We start from the raw sequence: 22,033 nt of genomic DNA, 5'->3' as shown, positions 1-22,033 counted from the left end.
AGAGACTGATGGAGCAGGCATGACAGAGTGGTATATCGATTTATTACAAGGTGCACCACCAAAATACAGACAAACCAATATCATCGCACCACGGCTCTGAAAAAAGCAAGCACCAGTGTGCCCATTGTTTTCTGGGGGAAACACAACCTGTAAATACCAACTTGTTTCTTGTACATAAACTTTTCTAGCTTTTATAAAATGTGGTGTAGGCTGGCTTTGGCCCGCCGTAGTTTCCTTGAAAAAAAAAACAACTTGTAACATATTGAGCTGATACGTGTGCTATCTTTTTCTGTAAAATTGTACTCCATACTGGAGTAGTTAATACTACACTCTACCATATGCCGCCATGAACACTTCAATCCCAGCATGCTCTTGCAACGCCTTAACTTCCATCCCTGCCTTATTCTCTGAAAGGCCATCATTAGCATGGGCACCAACAGCAAAGGTAAAACTTGTCAGGTTGAACCCACGGTAGTCGTTTGTATGCTGAACCTTAATGGTGGTGAAGCTTCCGTGAGAAGCAGGTTTCATATTACCCTCCATTCTAACTTACAGTCGTCTGCATCGAATCTGATCGGTCTGGATTGTGTGCTGTCAGGCTGCACTCTTCAACCACCTTAGTTGGCATCCTCGCTTTGAGCATCATCTCTTCGTACTCCGCTTCAGGGTCTGACAGAGCAACTATAGCCCCACCTGCCCCCACTGAAGCTTCTCTGCCGTGCAGGACGATCGTCCTGATCACGATGTTCAGATCGAATGTCCGGTTGTAAGAGAAGAATCCGATCGATCCCGAGTAGATACCTCGGGGGCTGCTTTCGAGCGAATCGAGAATTTCCATTGATCTGACTTTTGGAGCACCGGTCATCGATCCTCCTGGAAAGGCAGCTTTCACGCAATCGACAGGGCTTAAATTGGGCTTCTTTGTTCCACGGATGGTGCTCACCATGGTGTGAACAGATTTATATGATTCCACATCCATGAGGTGAGGAACATGGACGCTCCCAGGCTCACAAACCTTACCCAGGTCATTTCGTAGGAGATCAACAATCATCAAGTTCTCAGCCTGATCCTTTTCACTGTTGAACAGATGCAAAACAAAAACCACTATCAGCACTATGAGCACTACAACGTCCCAATTCACACGTGCAACAATCGCCACACCCAGATAACAGCGGTACTGAATAGCCATGAGGATAGACACAGAATGGAGCACATCAGCATGCAGGGTATCCACATAGTTAAAGGAAAAGAGACATTCCAAGTGCAAAAGGGGAAACAGAGATAACTATGACAATCTTGTCACAACCATAGCAACAGTTTTTTGCATATATTATCATATGATTTTTGATGATAAAACCATGGTACCGGCGTACCGCAATGGCAAGAACAATTATAAGAAACTTAACCAAATGATGAAATGTGAAATAACTTAATTAAAAATCTGACAGTAATGATTATGAATATTATATAAAAACAAATCAGATAAAGAAGAAACAACATTTCCTAATTTGACATACATACTAGAACAAAAGTTCGTAAAAAAGGAAGAAATATATATATTTCATACACTTGCCTGTATTTCAACTGCAAACGTAGACAGTCATCTTCCTCTGGTGTTCTGCCACGTGCTATAGTACCTTTGATTGGTTTTGCCTCTAGAATTGCATTACGATCTAGCCGCAGAAACCTTTCAGGAGAAGAGCAGCATATACTCAGGCTTTCCGATGAGAAGTTAAGCCAGGCTGCATAAGGGGCTGGATTTTTCTTTCTCAATTTAAGGTACAGTTGCAGAGCATTTATATACTCTATTTCTCTCCTCATCCGAGTAGTTAGGCACAACTCATAGCTTTCTCCGTCTTTGATATAATCCAGGCAACTACGAACATCCTTAACATACTGATCCTTCGATTTTTCAACAACAAAACTTTGCGTTTTCAAATTCGATGATCTAATAAGTGGTTTCCCATTAATCAGTGGTACTGGTGCCATAGGAACCATCCTGAGAAGCTTCTTCTCAGTCTCCACTAACCATGAAGCATGTGTTGTATTGCTGTAATTTCCGTCTCCATTTCCATGACTTGAAGAATATTCGTCATGTAGTGATAGAATATATACATCACCATTGTTGTGATCGACCACCACAAGGTTATCAGCAAAGAAGAAGCATGCATCAGGGGTTCTTGATTTAGCTTTGTTAGATGATGCATCACACTCAACTTTAAGACCATACCTTGTATCAAAGGAAAACTACCGACGTCAGGGAAGAGCTAAGAAAAACTTAAAAACATATATTACATGAAGGTACTTGATTACAATACAGAAGATCAAGAGAAATCATATAAGATAAATCTGGGAATGAGGGCAAGAAAAGATTGATGCAATTATCTGTGAAGCAAAAAACTACAAAAATAATATCGTATGAAGTAACCCAACTGTGGGCAGAGAAACAGTTTACTATCCAGCATGTGATTAAGCCATGATCCCAAATCAACATACCCTAGATATCCAACAAATCCACCATGGAAGTCAAATGGCAGCCCCTCAAAATCTTTTTCATTGTATTGAATGGACTGAATCTCCTGCAAAATGTGAAACAGTGAAAAACTGGAACTCCCGGACAATATGAGTATCACAAGCAAGATTCTGCTTTGATGAAAAGCTCAAAGGTTAGTCATAGCACATTTTAGGTTAATGCAAAACGAACCGTAACCTGAGTTCGTCAGTATATTAGGTAATGTGCATACTACAAAAACTGTGTTGGTCAAATACAATGCTTCATACTGAGATGTCTATGACCAATGGATCATGTTAACACATCTCCAGCACCAATCAAACGCTTATTTTTGTTTCCCTAAAACTCTCTTATATTTCATGTCCGTGTGTATATAGCCTCATATGCCTTAATTATTGCGATATGCGCTGTGGGCATTGAAACTACCTAGCCTGGACAGAGTGGCAGAATGCAAGAGTACCATCGTACAAACATAACGTGAGGTTCGATTAAGCATGCCATCAAGTGTACCGTTTCAACTTATACCTTGTTAAGGAATTCCAAAAAGCCATCCTTGAGAGAGTTTCTCACAGCAGATCCGTGAGCACCTCGAGTAGTGATGGTTCCTCCACAATTGGCTCTGGAAAATAATTTCAGAAATTCAGGACAACATGAAGATTTATGGCACAAGGAAATTCAAAAATTTCTTTTATTTTGTTTCGGGACTATCTTCCTACCCTTGACTGGAGAGAGAAAATGTCATTTGCTTCCACAGAGGTCCACCCTTACCACCCATGAATGAAAATCGTGCCCTGTTCTGCAAGAAGCAATAGTTAAAAGAAAAGATGGTCATCTAATACAACCACTGTGTTAGTGAAATACAATGCTTCTACTGACATGCCTAGGATCAATATTATGTTGACACATCTCCACTATCAATGAAACGCTTATATTCATTTTCCTAAAAACATCACTTCTATTTCTTGACCATGGGTATATATAGCTTCATAAGCGCTTAATTATTGCGTTGTGATCTGTGGGCAGAGAAACTACATAGCTTGGATATAGTGACAGAATACAAGACTACCATCATAAAAACATAATATGAGGTCAGATCTGTATCCCTGATAAGTTGATAGTTGATACATATCCAATTTCCTGACTAAACTAAAAATTGATTCCAACTTTATTCACACAGATGAATACAAATATTATCCACATATTTCTGCTAGTTTCATTGCATAGAATGAAGCAACTGATTTGATACCTGATCGATTGATGAGCTATCCAGCCAAAATGTATCTTCAGCGTTTTGATGTCCAAAAAGCACTGAAAAAATGTCTTCAGAGCCACCTGTGTGGCTGAGGAAGTTATCAATCCTCTTCCATCTCAACCGTAAGTATTTGTTCTCATTGCTTCTCTCTGGGAGCTTCAGAGAGCCAACAGAATTGCAAAGATCCACTCTTTCAGTGTGTAGCAAGCCCTTCGGAACAAAATCGCATTGATTCAGAGAATTGACCTGTCAGGCATTTAAAAAACTCAACAACGATGGAGTATGAAGAGTATGTGCAGGAAATATATAGTCATATATAGTACTTGAGATCTTTCCAGTTTACCAATACGGTGAACCTTTCTTTCCTGAAACAATGATGATTGTAATCCAAATTCAGTTGTTATCCTCTTAAAGTTCTGAAAAATCTGTCTTCCATAATGAGTAGCAACACTCTCTGGATGAAACTGAAATAAGAAGTAATCAATTACATGAAAATTTTTGTAAGAGAAAACGTGAACAGAAATAGCCAGTATACCTGGACTCCATAATGAGGCCTGCTAGAATGCTTAATGCCCATGACAATCTTGTAACTATCTGACTTGCTAGCATTGTTTAAGGTAATTGGCAATTCACCATTGTTAGTGCACTCTGAAGGGCCTATTAAGGGTAAGTTATTCAACGATCCCCAGAAGGGAGTATTATCAGGCTGATCGCTATCAAGGAAAGATAGCATTTTGGGAGAAGCAGTCCATGCTATTGATACAAGATCCTCAGGCAGAGAGCTTGCTTCTATTACAAGAGAATGGTAGCGCACTACCTGAAAATAGGAGCAGTAAGTACAATGCTTTTTGCAGCACACGTGGATAATGCAGGCTGAAACACAGATGGTACAGGACTAGTAACACGAGCGGTACACTAACCTTGAATCCAGAGTTTATACCTGATGGGATACGATTAAAGAGGTAGCATCCATTATGTTCAATTTCACTGATTTAGGAAGGAGAAGTGTCAGGTCATGTGTTAACCATAAGCGAAGCTAAAAGTTGAAGATCATGATATGCACAACAGCTTGCTGAAGAAATGGATTTGCATGAATGAAAAAGCTGAAAGTACATATTGGCATGTAAAATAGTTTGATGTCTTACCTAAGTCGTCCATGTATAGCTTCAGGAGCGTGGACAATCTTAGCGCCATGGACTAATCCCAAGGCCTGCAAAGATCAAACACAACATCCATATCAGGCTAAGATGCCACCACACTGCCCACATGTTTCCATTTCATCACACTGATCGATAAACAAGTTCACAAGGACAAACATTAGATCGGAAACCACCTGGTGGCCGAGGCAGACACCCAGGATGGGTATATCTCCACATTCACAAAGTATCCGCAGACATACGCCTGAAAAGCAAACATAGATAAAAACACCATCCTTGCACAGATATACAAGTGCAGTTAACTGAATTAGAAACCGTGTATATGCTTACCGATGTCGCTAGGACACGCCGGAGATCCAGGGCCAGGCGAGATGACGATGTTGTCGAAGGCCCTCTCCTTGTACACCCAGTTGTACACGTCCTTCCACGCCCACTCGTTGTTGCGCACCACCACGGGCGGCACTGGGAAACACAAACGGCCGTAATAAGGACACCAACCAGCAAGCAGTAGAAAGCTGTGTTTATCCACGGGGTCTGCGGTCTCCATTGTTCAATTCGATCCAGGAACCATTCTCACATCAACATTAATTCGTGATTCGAAACATGGACACGCGGTAAGCTCTAAAAGTAAAACAGACTACTAATCGCGGAGCTAGATTGAGCAAAAAGGACAGTAGCTTAAGAGAGGTGGTTAAGAAGCTCACCGCCGTTGACGACGGAGAGCTCCTGGAAGATGTTGTAGGTGTAGCTGTCGTAGTTGTCGATCAGGAGCGTCCTGACCGGCGGCGCCTCCGCGCCGTCGTCCCCACGCCGTCCCTTGGCCCACCGCGCCGCGAGCCGCCTGGGGCAGCTGCTGCCCTGGCCGGGGGGCTGAAGCAGCCGAGCGGAGGCAGAGCCGGCAGGGGAAGGCGGCGGCTGGGGCCACCTCGCAGCCGTCGGCGGCGCTGGGAGGCGGAGCGCGGCCATCTGTTGTAACGTCGTCGGCAGGAGGAAGGGGAGATCAGGGGAGGGAAAAGGCGCTCTCCTTTTCTAGGGTGGTGGTTTGTTTGGTGACGAATTATTTTGGCTATTTGTTTATGAACGAGTGAATCATTTTCTGCTGCTATCGTCTTGGCGGCTGTGCCCAGTGCCGTCTCCGTCTCGATCTCCTCCATTTCTGCGGTCCACTGGGCCGGAGGAGATGGGCCAGGGGGTTGGTTGGGTTGGTGACGGAAAAGGCTGCACCAAACTTTCTTCCCAAAAAAAAATACTCCTTCGTTTTCTCAACTTTTTTTACTTACACCGACTTTTCACAAAGACGTTTAGAATTTGAAGTTTTTTTTAAAATACGTTTATAACTTGAAGTTAAAAAAGAAGAAGTTCAGAATTTGCACCTTCGTAGTTCATGGATAGATAATTTTTTAAAATCTTTAAAAAAAATTAATATCATCCACGGCTATTTATTCTTCCATGTGCTGATCCAGTTTGGATTTAATTTTTTATGGCACAGTAGATACTTTTTTTTTTCCTGTCAACAATGTATGGCATTTGGAGCCACCAGCATAACCCAAGGCTCAGCGCGGCTCGCAGTTAGGGGCTCGAAGAAGTCATTCTTGCCCTTTTTGCCTTTTCATCATTTACATTGCTGATAATATAGGATGAAAGTATAGCATCTGGCTGAAGCACTTTTTGTCATAATAAGAAGATTTTGATTTATGGCCTTCTCAACCCTCAGCAGCATCTGAACCGGGAAACTTGCTGTCGACTATCTGATCCCCATGACAACAAGCCACTCTACAGGCATCCCTACCACTCTACATCATCACACAAATGAGAAGACAGAAACTCTCATTTGCTTCACTTAATAGGTAGAGTCGAATCCCAAAAAATGTCCATGGGGGCGACCAACCGTCTTCCTCTAGCTTCCTTTCTCCGCGGCCTTCTTGAGAAGAGAAGCCTGGCTGACAAACCGCCCCTGCAAGAACGAAAACACAACATGAGATCCTTCAGAAGCTCTGGTTCAAGCTTTTTACCAAACAACACACGGGACGCCCAATATTTGGTGTTTGGGTTGGAACGAGCTATCGCTTCACGAAAATTGATCTGCTTAAGAATGAGTTATGGCGCTTGCCTTCACCCGAGGGCGACACTCGGCGTTCACCTTCCGTGCTTGGTACCGACTCTTGTTTGCGAGCAGGGGAGTGCACTGCTTCTGCTTATGCCGCATTTTTTCTATGCCGCCTTCCCTGCTAACACCAGCAGGGCCATTCTCTAGAAACAGTTCAATCTCTGAAAGTTTAGCCTGTACAAAAATAGGTTATAGACTAATCAGTAAGATCTTTCTTTGCTTTACTAACAAATCTAAGTAAAGAAACAGATAAGTAGGATGCTTATAGTGGCAAAGGCATGGTAATTGTAAATTACGCATGTGTGGAACATGTTTGTCAACAATGATATTTTTATGAAAAAAATGCCAGTGTCATACACAATCTGTACAGTAAAAGCATCCCTAAATTGGGCAATTCTCTGAGGATACATGATGACCAAATAGGTGTATCTAGAGACCAAGGTAGACAAATCTGAACCATGAATATTCCCCAGATACAACGGCTAAAATACATTTGCCTTTTACTAAGGAAATTTGCAGAAAATGGCAAGCAAATATGGGATAATTTGATACTCCCTCCGATCCTAAATTATTGTTGAAATATTACATGTATCTAGACACTTTTTAAGAATAGATACATCCATATCTGGACAAATTTGAGTCAAGAATTTAGGATCAGAGGGAGTACATTAGATATGTCTTATGGATCCAAGAGCACCATTTTGAGCCCTACCACTCCCCAACAAGACAAAAGGCATGTGCCGCAAACACTGAGGTGTCTAGTGGTCCAATGTTGCACAGTTGACAACATAGGTTATGCATCATCACTCATTAAAATGGTTCGGTTGACATGCCAGTGTCATAAAGTTCGATCATTTACAAGAAATGGCAAGAGAAGATAGTTCATTTTAACTCCTTTTCCTTATCATGTTTAGATTGATGTAAATTTGTATTCATTATGTATGAATGTATCAAAATTCTGATGCTCCTGCGAATCCAGAAACACAGAAGCATTTGCTCAAGACATTACTCAAGGAGATGTATGAGGCCTGAATAAGCAAATAAGATGCCAGAGTTGTGAACTAGAGACTGCTTGTTGAGATTTTTCATAGAAAATGAAACAATAACTAGTTTGCCACAGTTTTGCAGATTGATCTTTAGTGCCCCTTTTTCATAACGAAAGCACTGAAGGTCAAACTATTAGGTACAGGTACCTAACAGAACTGCTAGAGGTTTCTGCTGGAGGCATGGAGTGAACGCCACACTGTTCCTGTTCCACCCCCGCTATTTTTGTCGGAGAGATGGCTTGGGGCATGGGGACTAAGGGATGGGGGCGTGTGGTGAGCTCTCCATGCCTACAACAGAAAGCTCGTCAAACTCAACACTTTCACTTTGACATCTTGGGCATACTAGCAAGTTAGAAGATGGTAAGACTTTTGTCTTCCTCCTTTCATGTTTCTGTAGTTTCTTATGTTCCCAAACTAACCATGCAGCTTATGCCCACTGTCCAGATTATGCATAGGAGTAAAAATATCAGTTGACAAATGAACAGTTCTTCATATGTGTCATTCTAGACAAAAGTTTTTGAGCTCTGCCTTTTCCTTGTCCTGGTTAAATTGTTGTAATCTTGCATTCATTCTGTATGATGTACTGTATTAAAATTTGATTGATGTAAATGAGCCTGAGAATCCAGAAACACTAGAAGAAGCATTTCCTGAATATTAACTCAAAGAAGATACAAGACAAGAATATGATGCCATTATGAACTGCAATGGTTGAATTTTTCATAGCAAATAAAACAATTGTGAATGGCCACCCTAATGTAGATTAAACAGGTGCAAATCGGACAATTTGTTATCTATCTTTCTTCCATTTAAACAGTGGAATCTTAATGATCAAAATTTGGTTTGGACATGATGGGCACTTTTCCTTAGTAAATGGGTGACGGTTAGACTATGGTATAGTAGTACGCAGTACTAGTACTTATAAATTTACTTACTTTACTGAAAGAATTAGCCCTGGCAGAAACCAGCTACAAACTAAATAACTAAATGGGGTGCATGATGTTGTAAATACTTACCAGTCCATCAGTGGACGACGAATCAGGTATGCTGCTGTCACCAAACACGGAGCCTCTATCATACCACGCCTTCAGCACTTCTTCGGTGTTCAGGCTCAGGCCCAAACCAGTCTTGGGCAGCGATAAAATTCCAGCATCACCATTAGCAGACTCAGGAACTTCCTCCTCACATTTCCTGCATTCCCCAACGGCAATGTCTTTCAATGACTTCTTCTTACTCTTCTTCTTCTTTGTCTTCTCAGCCGGCGGCGGCAGTGCCAACGCCGGGGGAGGTGCGGCCGTGATGTCCTTCAACGGTATGGCCGGGCACGTCCACCATTCGCTGTCATCATCGTGCCGCTTCAGTGCTTGCTTGATGGTGGTCCGGGAGCGCTGGAACCCGAGCCCAAGCACCATGAGACTTCGGAGATAATTGTCTGTGCCAGAACTGGACAGGACAGGGTTCATTCCGGAGGCTGCTCTGCTTTCCATACTGAGCTTGCCCATGATGCCGTCGATGCTCACAGCGGCGCACTCCTCGCCGCCAAGGAGAAAGGAATCAGAGTCAAAGCCATCGTCATCGTCATAGTCGAGATCCCGGGGCTCGTCCGCCGCGGCGCCGTCGGGGGTTCCGGGGGAGGGCGCGGAGTCGCGGAACTCGGTGAAGACGCTGCTCACGGGCGACGGCGAGAGGCAGCTCTTCGTGACGACGGGGCTCCTGGGCGTCTGCGGGCGCGGCAAGTCGCGGAGGAGGCACGCAGCGTTCCCGAGGACGGGGAACGGAGGGAGGAGGTCGGAGCAGGAGGGGTCGTCGGCGAGGGCAGACGCTAGCCCGAGGAGCCGCGGCGCCGTCCCGGGGGCGCCCTCGCCGGTGGCGGGGAAGACGGAAGGGTACAACGAGGCAAGCAGCGCCGCCGCCTCGTTGTAGGTCTGGTTGGGCCTCTTCCGCGGCGTGCGCGCCCGCTTGAGCGAGAGCGAGGAGGTGGAGGAGGAGTTGGACGCCTCCGAGAGCGTGGAGGACGCCGACGCCGAGGAGTGCGCCGGCCGCAGCGGCGCCGCCCCGCCGGGGGGCGCCGCCGCCGCCGACTTCACCATCTCCAGGTCCAGCCGGAGGCCGGTCGGCAGGCACGACGAAGCCATCGATCGGACCGCCGCAAACCCCCCGGCAGCAGAAAAATCGCTGAGTAAGATCACGAATCAAGCAGATTAAATCTGGAAATCCCAGCCCGAAATTGCAGGAGGAGAAGGCACGCGAAATCGCATCGATGCGCCCCGCAGAAACCCGAAACGGCCAAACCCCCCAAACGCCTCCTGCTAGCAGCCCCCCAGCGGAAAGGAAACAAAGGGGCAGGGTAAAGTCCAAAGCGCGCGTGGAAACCGAGGAATTTCTTGTCTCGAAAGCCAAGCTCGGGACGGAGCAGCGTTGCCGCCACCACCGACGCTGACGGCCAGAAAAATAAAAGCGGAAAACAAACAAATGCGATCCTGGGGAAAAGACGATTGATCACCAGCAAGGGTTAAATAGAACGAAAGAGGAACCCTATGCACAGCGGCGCTGCGCTGCGGCAGACAGAGGCAGAGCGTTCACGGGTTCGCCACTACCGCGCCTCGGGGAACGGGCTAACTCGTCAAAAGATAATCAAGAGCCCACACGCTCTGCTCCAGGAACCCATATATCACGGGAAACGAGGGGAAGATATCAAGAACAGAGCAAGCAAAGCAGGTCGGGCGGGCAAGGCGGAGATATCAACAACAGAGCATAACACAGGACGCAGACTAGCAGCTGGTATCGATTGGTCGATTGGGGCCAATATACATCGGTTAACAGCTCGCCGGCCAATCAATCTTGAGCCGGCCGGCCGGCAGCGGCGAGGTTTAGTTGTGGGGTTGGGCAGATAGAGGAAGGGGAGGGGAGGAGGTGGAGCCAGAGGAAGAGACAGACGAAGCTCGCTTTCAGCTGTACCGGCAACCGCAAGCAGCCGCCTACTCTTCTTCCTCGTGCGGACCCCGCTGCCCGGCACCCATCTCTCGTTGGTAACAGGGCCCACACTGAGGGAGAAAGCTAGCTCACGTGTCCCCTGCATCTTTCGGTTCGTGCAACTGCAACCCTTGCTGGCTCGGGGGCTAGTACACGTGTGGGATCAACCGGACGGACGATCCAGCGGTTCAGAGCTCTCTGATTTGATAGCAGCTGATAGGCATTTTTTATTTGCTCGCCGGCTGTCGCACTCGCTCGGTATGATTATGACCGCAGAGCAGCAGCAAACTGCCCGTTTTGTGCATTTCTTTCGTTTTTCTTTGAAGCTTGAACGACGGATCGGTGAAACAGTAAATCGTAAAATATAAAACAACACGGGCTACGGAACCCTTCTTTTTTTTAAGAAAATGTACCTGCATGTTTACGGCCTATTCGGTTTGGATGACGTCGAAATCATGTGAATAGAAAAGGTAAAGGATTGGGACGTGATGTCCAATTCAATCCTTACCAAATTCTTTAAACGAGATCTCGCATAATGTGTGGAATACTTAGAAATTAGAGCAATTTGGGACCAATCATTCGGAGTCTGGCACCTCAATTTCTATGAAACAAATGCTACACGTAGGACAAAATCATAAGGTTTGAAATCTTGTAAAAATCTTCTAAAATTCCTGCAAACCAAACGAGGCCTGAAGTGTGATCTACCGTAGGCAATCGGATACAATGAAACACATCGTTGACAACTTGAGAGGAAATTGAAGAGACCAGGAAGCAACATAATAGACACCTCGATCTGCAAGACAAATCCTTCCCGAGTAGACTTTTCTGTAGGGACAAGGATTCACCGCGATAGGCTATAGCGGGAGCAGAAAACCGATGGCCGACCATCGCACAGCGTATGAAGATCGTATGATACTCACCGTCCATTCATTCATTGGTATTCCAGACCAGCGTCTGTGCTCCTTAAAATGGAGAAAATGGCTAACCTTAAAAACCTAAGACCTTTGCATTATGTCACGAATGCACAATGCTAAAGCGTCACTTCATCGTCAAATCATGGGAAGAGAAGACAACACAAAAACACATTTACTCACTGCCACCACCAAAGTCACTGGCCAATATGAGTACGCTTTTAAGCCAGAGTAAACACAGAAAGAATTAGAACAAAACCTAAAAATACATTTATTTGTGAACGGAGAGAGACTTCAAAGCCAGATCAAAACACAACAGGAAAACATACTCCGGCAACGACATACTCCCTCCGTTTTTTTAAATGTCATGTTAGCTTTCGTTAAGACAAGATTTTAACCATAAGTTATTATGTCAAAGTATGATTTATATGACATGAAACCACAAGTATCATGAAATACTTTTGATAACGAATTTAGCGATACTAATTTCATATCATATAAACTACACCTTGACATGATAATTTATGATCAAAATCTTGTCCTAATAAAAGCTAATACTCCGCATGACATAACGGAGGGAGTACACACAAGTCTAGAACCATGAGATTTGTTTTTATTTTTAGCAGAACCAGGAGATTTCGCCACTACCAGACACAGCCTACCACGACCAAAGTGCTCGCTTGATGTTGGCCCTTTCACCTGGGGCGGGTGGACAAAATTACAAAGGCCCAGCTCGCCACCTCCTAAGTCCTGAATGAGAGCAGCCCAATGTCTGAAAAGAAAAAAAAAAGAAAATTCAAAGCGCGTCTGTACACGATACAGTTGCAGTACAATAATAACAAACCAAGTAGTACGACTCCGTACAAAAAGGTTGAACGCTACGCAATTCGTATTTATAACTCTTCTTCTTTCAAACCTTAACCGCGAACAGCGACATGATTCCGTACTTTACCAGCGGCCGTACGTTGTCGGCTTGCCGTCGTCATATACGTGTTACGTAGAGTAAAGCTACCGCCATTAACAAACGCAATGCACGGTCATTAGGTTGAAGAACTCTTCTACGCTTCGCTGGAATGCATGGAGGTAGTCTCTAGTGTTTCTCTTAGGTTGATTTATCTTCTCTCTCTCTTTTTGTTTTGTTTCATTATCCACGTGTGTTCCCATTCGATCCAAGCCTTGTGTGTGCTTCCGTTCCAGGATGCAGTTTTTTCATGTTCATCTAATTAACTAGTACTCCAATTTGGAGTACAATTGTATTAAGGAGTGGTGGTGGTTTCGGAACTCGCGAACGGAAGCTCGTTACTCGGTTTGAACTTGCGTTATAACAAGTCGAGTTTTGAAACCAATATAGAAATAATTGTTTCATTATATTTTATATTTACTATGATATTTAGGTAAGCATATATCTTGTATTGTACATTTGTTATCGTTCACTCAAGTGTACATGTACGTGCTCTTTATACCCAACGTAACGAGTCACTTCCTCCAATTCATAATGTCGGTGATCTAGTATGAAGTTGTACTGACTCTGTACTAAATGACTAACATGCCGGGGCGGAGCTAGCCCCAGGCAACAAGGGCCATGGCCTGGGGCTTGGAAGTAATTTTCCCTTATGTTTTAGTATAAAGAGTGGTTATGGCGTGGGGCTTAGGCTAAACAACGCATGATATCAAGTTGGCCCAGGATTCAGTAGAATTCTGGCTCCGCCACTGCTAACATGGATAGGAGGGAGCTCGCAAGTTTACCAAATCGAACCCAAGCCATCAAGTCCATATCTTGTTAAGTAGTCAAATGAATCTAACTCGTATCGAGTGACTCGAGCCGAATCAAATTGAGCTCACCCTGTATCTGTCCTATGATCGGTGTCACCTTCTCTCAAAATTGTTGTCATCTTAGAAATAAAAGAAGTTGCTCAAGATCTACGCAGATACGTAGATAATAATGAGTTAATATCCAGTCGAGCTAACTCGTTATCGTTATCATCCTGGTATAGGTTATCTCAAGATTGTAGTCATCGTTTAGAAAAGTAAAACAAATCGTCACATACCTAATTAGACGACTCGCAGCAGTGTATACAAAAAGATGAGCGATGCTTTTGTCCTGAACTTCAGTTTGTCTCCAAAACAGAGTCCTATTTACATTCTTCTGTAGAAAAAAACAGGGATCGCTCTCAGCCTCTCTCAGGCTCCGTTTCATCCTTGTCAGGGCAAAAATCTAGTCGTAATTCCAGATTTCGCCATCTCGTTGTCGTTGATGGTACTCCGCGTGTCACCTTCGGTCTTGAGACGAGGGTGGTTCTCTCTTTCACCTTACTGAGTCAGCTACTCAGCCAGGTTTGGTGGATACGGCCATGAATATTGATCAAGGAAATAATTATGAGCAACATAACACTCACGGGTTTAATTGTAGCCGCTGAAAGTTGTTGACGACGTCATGACCCCGGATTTGGTCGCTAGCAGCCTATACGTCATTTTCACTATCTTAAAAAAAAAACCAGAAGGTTAGCTCACTATAAATAGGTTGTATTTCAGTTTGTAGTAAGCCAAACTAATGCTCTTGTAATGAGAAGTACTGGTATCAGTGAACTGAAGTACGTAGTGATCAGTGAGTCAGTGAAGATCAGGTCGAAAAACGATGGACTTCATCAATCAAGTCGTTGTTCCGGCAGCGCTGTCCGAGATTCTTGGGCGCGTGTTCTCCTTCCTGGCAGACAAGTTCCCTCTGCCTGCTGCTGCCGCTGCCGGCGGCGGCGGCGCCAGGGACGTGCACCATCGGCGGCAGCTGGAACGGCTGCTGGGCAGCGTCGGCAGCGTCGTCGAGGAGGCCGAGGGGCGGCACATCACCAACCACCAGCTGCTCTGCAGCCTCAAGGCGCTCACCGAGGCCATGTACCGCGGCCGCTTCGCCCTCGAGGCGGCCGACCTCGACGACGCCATCAAGAACAACGCCGACGGTGACGACCGGCGCTCGTCGTCATCCGCGCCGCTCCACAGAGCGAAGCGCTCCCGCGTCGCGAGCTTCGTCTTCCGCGCTGGCGACGACGGCGGCGCCGGGTTAACGTCGGCGTCGGCGCGGAGGCTGGCGGACGCGAACCAGGAGCTGGAGAGCTTGACGCGGGACTGCATGAGGGGGTTCATCCTGCTCGTGCAGGGCTACCCGCGGAACGTGCACCGCGCGGTGGCGACGACGCTGTACATGGACCGGCGCGTGTTCGGGCGGCACGTCGAGAAGGAGCGCGTCGTCGACTTCCTCCTCCGCCCGCCGCCGCCGCCACCGTACGAGCTGAGCGCCCTCGCGGTGGTCGGCGCCAAGAAGGTCGGCAAGACGACGCTCGTGAAGCACGCCTGCGCCGACGAGCGCGTGCGCGGCCACTTCGCACGCGTCGAGTGGTTCGAGACGCCGGACGTGGTGAAGGAGGGCGGTCTGCCGGGGCAGACCGTGTGGGAGAGCGACGGGCCGGAGTACCTGGCCGGCGTGCGCCGCATCATCAGCAGGCCCCGGCCTGGGATGACGAAGCCGCTGCTCCTCGTGTTCGAGGACGCTTGGCCCATGGACGAGTCGGCCTGGCGCGAGCTCGCAGGCGCGTCCACCGGAGCCGGAGAGGGCAGGATGAAGCTTCTTTCACGTGCCGCGACGCCGACGCCGCCCGGGTACTCGGTACGGTGGAGCCGGTGGTGCTGAGCAAGCCGACGCCGGAGGAGTACTGGTACTACTTCAAGGCGTTCGCGTTCCGGGGCACGGACCCCCGGGAGCACCCGCGGGCGGCGGCGGTGGGCCGCGAGATCTGCGAGCACATGGACCGGACCTACCTCGAGGCGAGGGTGCTCGGCGGGGTTCTCGGCGCCAACCTCGACGCCCGGTTCTGGCGCCGCGTGCTCGCGGCCACCGTGCGGTGCGACCGGCGGCCGCTGCACGTCGGCGTCCTGGTCAAGCTCCTGCCCATCAACGGCTGGCTCCTTCAGTCGTACGGCTACTGCCGGAGCCCGCCGGAGCTCACCGTGCGGGACGTGCTCGGCGGGAGCGTTGCGGGATCCTTGGATGGCTTCACCGTCCATCTTTGCAGGGAGACGCTGTACATGGATCACTGGTACAGCATCACTTTCAACAGCGTATGAGATGAGGCAATCCCGACCGTTGCTTGCACATACGATAAGATCATGGTGATTCCATCTTCGATTTGAAAGGTCCAACCATACAGGCATACATGATCTCGATTTTCTGTTGGATACTAGTAGATCTAGAGTGTTTGCATTAGTGTTTCGTTGCTGTAGTTGGTGATCCCTTATTCTTTTTGTAAAGCATTCCTCATGTTCGCATGCGTAAGTGAGATCAATTCGTTCTCTTGGACCCCCCCTGAGCTTGTTGCTGTTTTTGGTCGTTGTTAATGAAAATCAGCCAACTTAGGTATAGCTAGACCTTACCCACACCAAGCAGAGTTTCTTCCAACCAAATATACGCTCCTATAGTTAATGAAAATATTTTTTAAAAATACTTCTTTCGTCTCATATTAATATTAAGTGTCAAAATATTACATGTATTTAACAATAACAAACAGCTCAAAAGTTAGGCGGGCCAACAGTAACAAACAGTGTCTAAACAGTGCCTAAACATTATCAATATCGTGTAGAAATCATAAAAAAACTGGACGGGCCATGCCCTGATTTGATCCCAAGATAGCTCCGCTATTAATATTTAGTCATATTTTAATATATAGATACAGATTTGAATCACTTTGCGACGGAAGAAGTAGTCAAAGAAAAGTTCGAAAAGAAAGAAAGAAAACCAGCCACTCTACCTGGCTATCCTCTATTTGTCCCTTCCTGCTCGGCTTAGCATTATCGTCTCGTTCCCTGTCTGCCTGTCCATAGATTCCCACGCCACGCAGAGGCGCAGCGAGCGAGCGATGCCGCAGCTGAGCATTAGCACGAACGTGCCGGTGGACGCCATTGTCGCCGCCGACATCCTCAAGGACTGCTCCAGGGCGCTCGCCAAGATCATCGGCAAGCCAGAATCCGTAATCTACTAACCCCTCCCCTCCAGGGGCGCAGTCCATCTGTTCGACGAAATGCGATGCCGCATCTTGTTCATGTTCTGAGCTCTTACTCGTGTGGCCGTTACCTTTGCCTGGCGCAGTACGTCATGGTTTCGATAAACGGGTGCGTGCCGACGTCGTTCGCTGGGAGCGAGGAGCCCGCGGCTTACGGCGAGATCATGTCCATCGGCGGGCTCGGCCCCGGCGTGAACGGGAAGCTCAGCGCCGCACTCGCCGAGATCCTGGAGACCAAGCTCTCGATCAGCAGCAGCAGATTCTACGTCAAATTCGATGACGTGCAGGTACCCACTCTGATCCTCTCGCTAGCTTGTACCATCTCCCTTTTTCTGTTGCAACTTGCAAGCAAATCTGTAGCTGAAACAAGAAATGTGCTTGTGTCCCTTCGTTTTGGCGCTGCAGGGATACAATTTGGGCTTCAACGGATCGACGTTCTGACAAGTACATCAGTAGGTCACCAGATGATGTCGGGATATTATCGCCATAGTTTCCCTCAAAAACGGAAAATACCCCACCGTGTATCACTTGCTTCTTCGATCTTTGCCAGTTAATGTTCCGCACATATCTGAACCGTGCTTTGATTCAGCCGAATGAAGGATCTGCTTGCTTGATTGCTTCAGAGTTATTCCGTTTATGTGTTCTGGCAAGTTGTGACATGCAATACGTCAAAACAGAGTGAAAGAAACTTAAAGTAGCTGAGAGCTTGAGAGTTCAGAACTCTTTTGAGGTTAGGTTTGATAGGTTCTTTTCCCAGGGAAACATTCCCAGGAAATAGAGCTAAAACTTTCACCACCATGTATTAGCACAATCACTGAGTATACCAGTTTAGTACTGCACTGGATATTGCAGGGAGCTTCAGAATCTATACATTTTGAGCCAAACATAAGAACACCATACAAACTGCAATTTCTACTGCTCTGAAAGGACCAAGACAGATTTAAAGGCAAATCACCATGAAGCAAATAGATGGGATCAATGTCACTTAATAGTTCAGACCTCCATACATGTAGAGCAGCGTCTAAGATTACAACTTACACCGGCCTTCATAACTGAACTCATAATACCCGAATTCCGCTTCTACAACACAGTACACAGTTATAACATATATACTACAAGTAGTCATGGCAGGAAAATTCCACATACTACCTTATTGTACACATATATTTACAAAACAGATCACTGGACATGCATTGCAACAACTTGATAGGTGCGATAATCGCAGTAAGCTTTATCCAAAAGCCGAACATGTCAAGACCCTGGTGTGGCACGCTGCTTTCACATGTTCATTACTGCTTGTCACATATTCACCATTCTGGCAGCCTCAGGGTGGTACTGTAGCATCTCCTGCCACAACATTTCTCTGATCATCTCCACGCCGAGGTTTTCGTCTATATCAAGATCGATGGGCACCTGAGCAGGAGGGTTCGCACTTGGGTCATACAGAGGAGACATGTAGGGGTGCTCCAGAGCCTCAGTGACACTAATCCTTTTGGAAGGATCGAAGACAAGCATCTTCTGCAACAGATCAATGGCAAGAGGATGTGCTTGTGGGTACATACTAGTGAGGGGAGTGCCTGGGGTGTATGGAAGGGATTTGATGTACTTGCGAGCTTTCGGGTTGTCAATGAACTCAAGGTCATTCTCACTCATGGTGCCAAGGACATTAACTATAAGCTTAAGCTGATTGAGGCACTCGGTTCCTGGGAAAATCGGCTTGCGGCCAAGTAGCTCAGCAAAGATGCAGCCAACAGACCAGACATCTATGGACGTGCCATAGTTGTCGCAACAGAGCAGCAGCTCAGGAGCTCTGTACCAGCGGGTGACAACATATTCAGTCATAAACTGACCTTTGGTGTTATTTGTGCGAGCCAGACCAAAATCACAGATTTTCAGATCACAGTTTGCATTAACCAGAAGGTTCCCTGGCTTCAGGTCTCTATGGAGTATCCCTGCTGAATGAAGGTACTTCAGACCTCGGAGTAGCTACAGTCAAGAGAAATGGCAGCATCTTAGAATATTGATTGGTTGGCAGAGACAAGAGAAATCACAAAACTATGAGCCGAATGGTGAATAAAAGAAGCATTACGTGGACAGGCCGGTAAGCAAAAAGTAAGAATGGAAAACATAGCACGCATGTACCTGAAAAAGGAAATATTGGCAGTGGTCATTGGAAAGCGGTTGAGATGACTTGATTATCTGATGCAGATCAGTATCCATAAGTTCAGAGACCAAGTAAACATCCTTGAAGCTCCTCCTATGTACAGGCATCATTATGTCCTTCAAAGCAATAACATTCTCATGACGCAAGTGCCGAAGGAGTTTCAACTCCCGCAGCGTCCTCAGTGCATCCACGCGGTTGTCAAAGACATTGTTTATCTTTTTTATCGCAACCTTCTCGTTGTTCTCCTGATTTGTAGAGGAGCAAACTATCCCATAAGCTCCTCTTCCGATGGGCTTGATCGGCACGTACTTGGTGTCGATCTCAAACATGGTTTGCCACATCGTGTAGTAGTGCTTCCCATGGTTTCCCGTGCCATTAGGAGGATCCACCATCATCGCCATTTTCAACTGAGGAAAGGGAAGATACAGTTAGCATTCTAGAAGAGGAGATAACCCAAGTCCAACAACAGGAAAAAGTTACTATTTTCTACTCTGAACTTGACACTTCTACCATGGTAGGCAAAATTCCCACGCTTTTATCCTCCTCAGTCCTCACGCTTAACACAACAATCAACAAGTGTCTAACATTTGTTTGGCTGGCCCAGTGCTCTGTTGTGTACCGGAGGCACACCGCACACGGCACACACCCCTTCCCCCAATCCCAGCGTTGGAGCAACAATTCAGCGCCGAATCGGACTCAATTCCCCGCATTCCGACGCAAATCCTCCTGCCCTGCCATGCTACCTAACGCGAGCATCCTAGCGGCTGCCGGAAGCAGCCCAATTCGCCGGAAAATACAGCAAGTGGACCGCTTTTACTACGCATCGCAAAAAGAAGAAGGGGCTTTCGTCCCCTTGAGCTCCCGAAGGGGATCGATCGACCACTCACCAGTACGCGGGCACGCGGCGCCGACTGGCCTCGCCTTGGCAGCAGCAGCAGCAGATCTGAAGAGGCCGAACCGGAGAGCAAGCGGATGAAGCAGCCCGGGGAAAGGAAGGGGAAGCGCGAGGGCATAGAGAGAGTGCGACCGCGCGGAGGGGGAGCACCCGCTATATTTTATTGCGGGGGGGGAGGGAAGAGGCGCACCAGTGCCACTGCTGGCTCGAGAGATGGCGATGGGTTTTTGCCGCTGAGGAGAGAGTCAGAGACGACAGCGAGGAAAGGAACACGCGGCAGCACAGGGAACCACGGCGGCGAGCCGCGCCCATAGATACCCGGGCGCACCGGCCCAGCAGCTCACATGGCCACGCGACACATGGTGCACGCCGCCGCCCTGACTCGAGAGTCGAGACTCCCACTCCAGGACTCCAGGTCCTCTCCTCGGGATCAGCTTTTGCTTCTTCTGCTTCTTCCGGGTAACCCGCCCGCCGGCTTTACGGCCGGGGCCGCCCGGGATCGGCAATACCGCACGCGGTACAGCTGCCGTGCGTGCCGTACTGGCGTGGCGCAGCTAGGCGCCGCACGCTCGAAAGGTGCCCTTGCTGTCCTCACGATGATCTCACGATTTGACTTGTTTTTCTTTTTTCTCACCGGAGTTTTGAATTTAACAAAAGTTGAGGACTAAAATACACTGTTCCCTCGGACCATATTACTTGTCCAAAATGAGACAAGTAATCTGGATCGGAATACAAAGTTGTATTAAAATAGCGACAGTCAGAGAGAGTATAATATTTTTTAACACCGGATGACAACTGGTTTCTTCCAGATCGAGTCCCTTAGAGCGTGTACAATGTTATGACGTCAGTTTTTTTTAACGATGTCATGTAAGATAATAGCTGATTTGAAGAGAGATGGACGAAGAAAGACATGAGTCTTCTCTTTCACAAGAAAAAGAAGAAGAAGAAGACAAATATAAGACCAATTTTCATTGTGCTAGATTTTACATTTTCGTAACATTTATTTAATTAATTTCATTCAGCTAAACACTCATTGTAGACATGGCATTAAGAGATTACCTATTGTATAACATGTTTCGTTATCTTTTCTACTTACTATAACACATAAGATAAGACAGTTTATTAAACAGTGTACCTTAGGCAGTGTTGTTCGAGAGTAAGGTCGAATGAAATGGAACCTGTATGAATGAAACGATGTTAGCTTTATCTAGGAACCAAAACACTCAGGGCCGGCCCTAGGCCCCCGGCAGTCTTGCCCCCCCCCCCCCCCCCCCTAGATACGGTTCTACAGCAGCCTGTTGCTTGTTGTGCCTGTGACCGTTGCATCGGCTGAAAGAATCTCCTCAAACTTGAAATTATTGAAGAATTATTTGAGGTCAACAATGTCTCAAGACAGGTTAAATGGTCTGGCAACATTATGCATCGAGAATACATTATTGGATGAGATCGACATCGATCCCATCATAACTGATTTTGCTTCGAAGAATGTTAGAAGAGTTTTTTTAAGGTAATATGCTTAAATTATTTAATACGTATACTACTTTTGCATGTCTTTAAGTGTTAGCGACAATATATCTTCTATGCGCATGTTCGTTATTATTATTATTATTATTATTATTATTATTATTATTATTATTATTATTATTATTATTATTAAACGCCCGAGGGTTTAAGTTTCGCCCCAAGGCCCCAAAATTTCAGGGCCGGCCCTGCAAACACTTAAACCATTTGTTCCACTTGGAACCAACTGAGTCCTATTGCGGTACTACTTTTTGAGAAAATGAAATGGTTAGGCATAATAGGAGAATATTTTCTTTTGAGGAACCAAATGTTTTAATTCCAGTATCATATATTCTATGAAACCAAACGTGAAGATGATGCCCAAATGTGGAACCATTCTATTGCATTGGTTTCTCTCTCAAGATTCTTTTCTTCACAATGGAAGCGCTCGGTTCTTTTTAGATTCTCTTC

The 22,033-nt window shown here is 46.4% G+C and overlaps 5 protein-coding genes across 9 annotated transcripts; 2 read left to right on the top strand and 3 right to left on the bottom strand.

Moving 5' to 3' along the window:
* Positions 1–64: 64 nt before the first annotated feature.
* Positions 65–5,960, bottom strand: LOC100842215 (probable aminodeoxychorismate synthase, chloroplastic). 4 transcript variants are annotated; one of them, XM_003563454.4, is made up of 13 exons: positions 5,626–5,960; positions 5,252–5,383; positions 5,098–5,165; positions 4,910–4,974; positions 4,685–4,751; positions 4,300–4,581; positions 4,121–4,228; positions 3,759–4,010; positions 3,229–3,308; positions 3,038–3,131; positions 2,497–2,579; positions 1,574–2,230; positions 65–1,076 (listed from the first exon to the last, which is right to left on the bottom strand). In XM_003563454.4, exons 1-13 carry the CDS (start codon positions 5,885–5,887, stop codon positions 545–547), a joined length of 2,682 nt encoding a protein of 893 aa, XP_003563502.1. In that variant the 5' UTR covers positions 5,888–5,960; the 3' UTR covers positions 65–544. The 4 variants fall into 4 exon arrangements, with proteins under 4 accessions (XP_003563502.1, XP_010227414.1, XP_010227413.1 ...); XM_010229112.3 differs by having other exon boundaries at positions 4,130–4,228; XM_010229111.3 differs by having other exon boundaries at positions 4,088–4,228; positions 5,626–5,959.
* Positions 5,961–6,474: 514 nt separating this feature from the next.
* On the bottom strand, positions 6,475–11,045 carry LOC100822180 (protein CHLOROPLAST IMPORT APPARATUS 2). 2 transcript variants are annotated; one of them, XM_003560463.4, is made up of 3 exons: positions 9,088–11,037; positions 7,032–7,202; positions 6,475–6,875 (listed from the first exon to the last, which is right to left on the bottom strand). In XM_003560463.4, exons 1-3 carry the CDS (start codon positions 10,204–10,206, stop codon positions 6,819–6,821), a joined length of 1,347 nt encoding a protein of 448 aa, XP_003560511.1. In that variant the 5' UTR covers positions 10,207–11,037; the 3' UTR covers positions 6,475–6,818. The 2 variants fall into 2 exon arrangements, with proteins under 2 accessions (XP_003560511.1, XP_024315394.1); XM_024459626.1 differs by lacking the exons at positions 6,475–6,875; positions 7,032–7,202 and adding an exon at positions 7,341–8,362 and having other exon boundaries at positions 9,088–11,045.
* A 3,545-nt stretch (positions 11,046–14,590) lies between these two features.
* Positions 14,591–16,071, top strand: LOC104582124 (putative disease resistance protein RGA1). Its single transcript, XM_024457615.1, has 2 exons — positions 14,591–15,486; positions 15,537–16,071. Exons 1-2 carry the CDS (start codon positions 14,591–14,593, stop codon positions 16,069–16,071), a joined length of 1,431 nt encoding a protein of 476 aa, XP_024313383.1.
* Positions 16,072–16,776: 705 nt separating this feature from the next.
* Positions 16,777–17,631, top strand: LOC100841922 (macrophage migration inhibitory factor homolog). The gene is made up of 3 exons (XM_003563453.4): positions 16,777–16,970; positions 17,090–17,290; positions 17,409–17,631. The coding sequence occupies exons 1-3, from the start codon at positions 16,860–16,862 to the stop codon at positions 17,442–17,444; spliced, it is 348 nt and encodes a 115-aa protein (XP_003563501.1). The 5' UTR covers positions 16,777–16,859; the 3' UTR covers positions 17,445–17,631.
* Positions 17,632–18,302: 671 nt separating this feature from the next.
* MPK7-1 (mitogen-activated protein kinase 4-like) lies at positions 18,303–20,180 on the bottom strand. Its single transcript, NM_001279923.1, has 3 exons — positions 20,055–20,180; positions 19,146–19,574; positions 18,303–18,989 (listed from the first exon to the last, which is right to left on the bottom strand). Exons 1-3 carry the CDS (start codon positions 20,178–20,180, stop codon positions 18,303–18,305), a joined length of 1,242 nt encoding a protein of 413 aa, NP_001266852.1.
* Positions 20,181–22,033: the final 1,853 nt, after the last annotated feature.

The sequence above is a fragment of the Brachypodium distachyon genome, chromosome 1 (genome assembly GCF_000005505.3).
Source record: "Brachypodium distachyon strain Bd21 chromosome 1, Brachypodium_distachyon_v3.0, whole genome shotgun sequence".
Classification (NCBI taxonomy): Eukaryota; Viridiplantae; Streptophyta; class Magnoliopsida; order Poales; family Poaceae; genus Brachypodium; species Brachypodium distachyon.
This window is presented reverse-complemented; position numbering and strand designations above follow the sequence as displayed.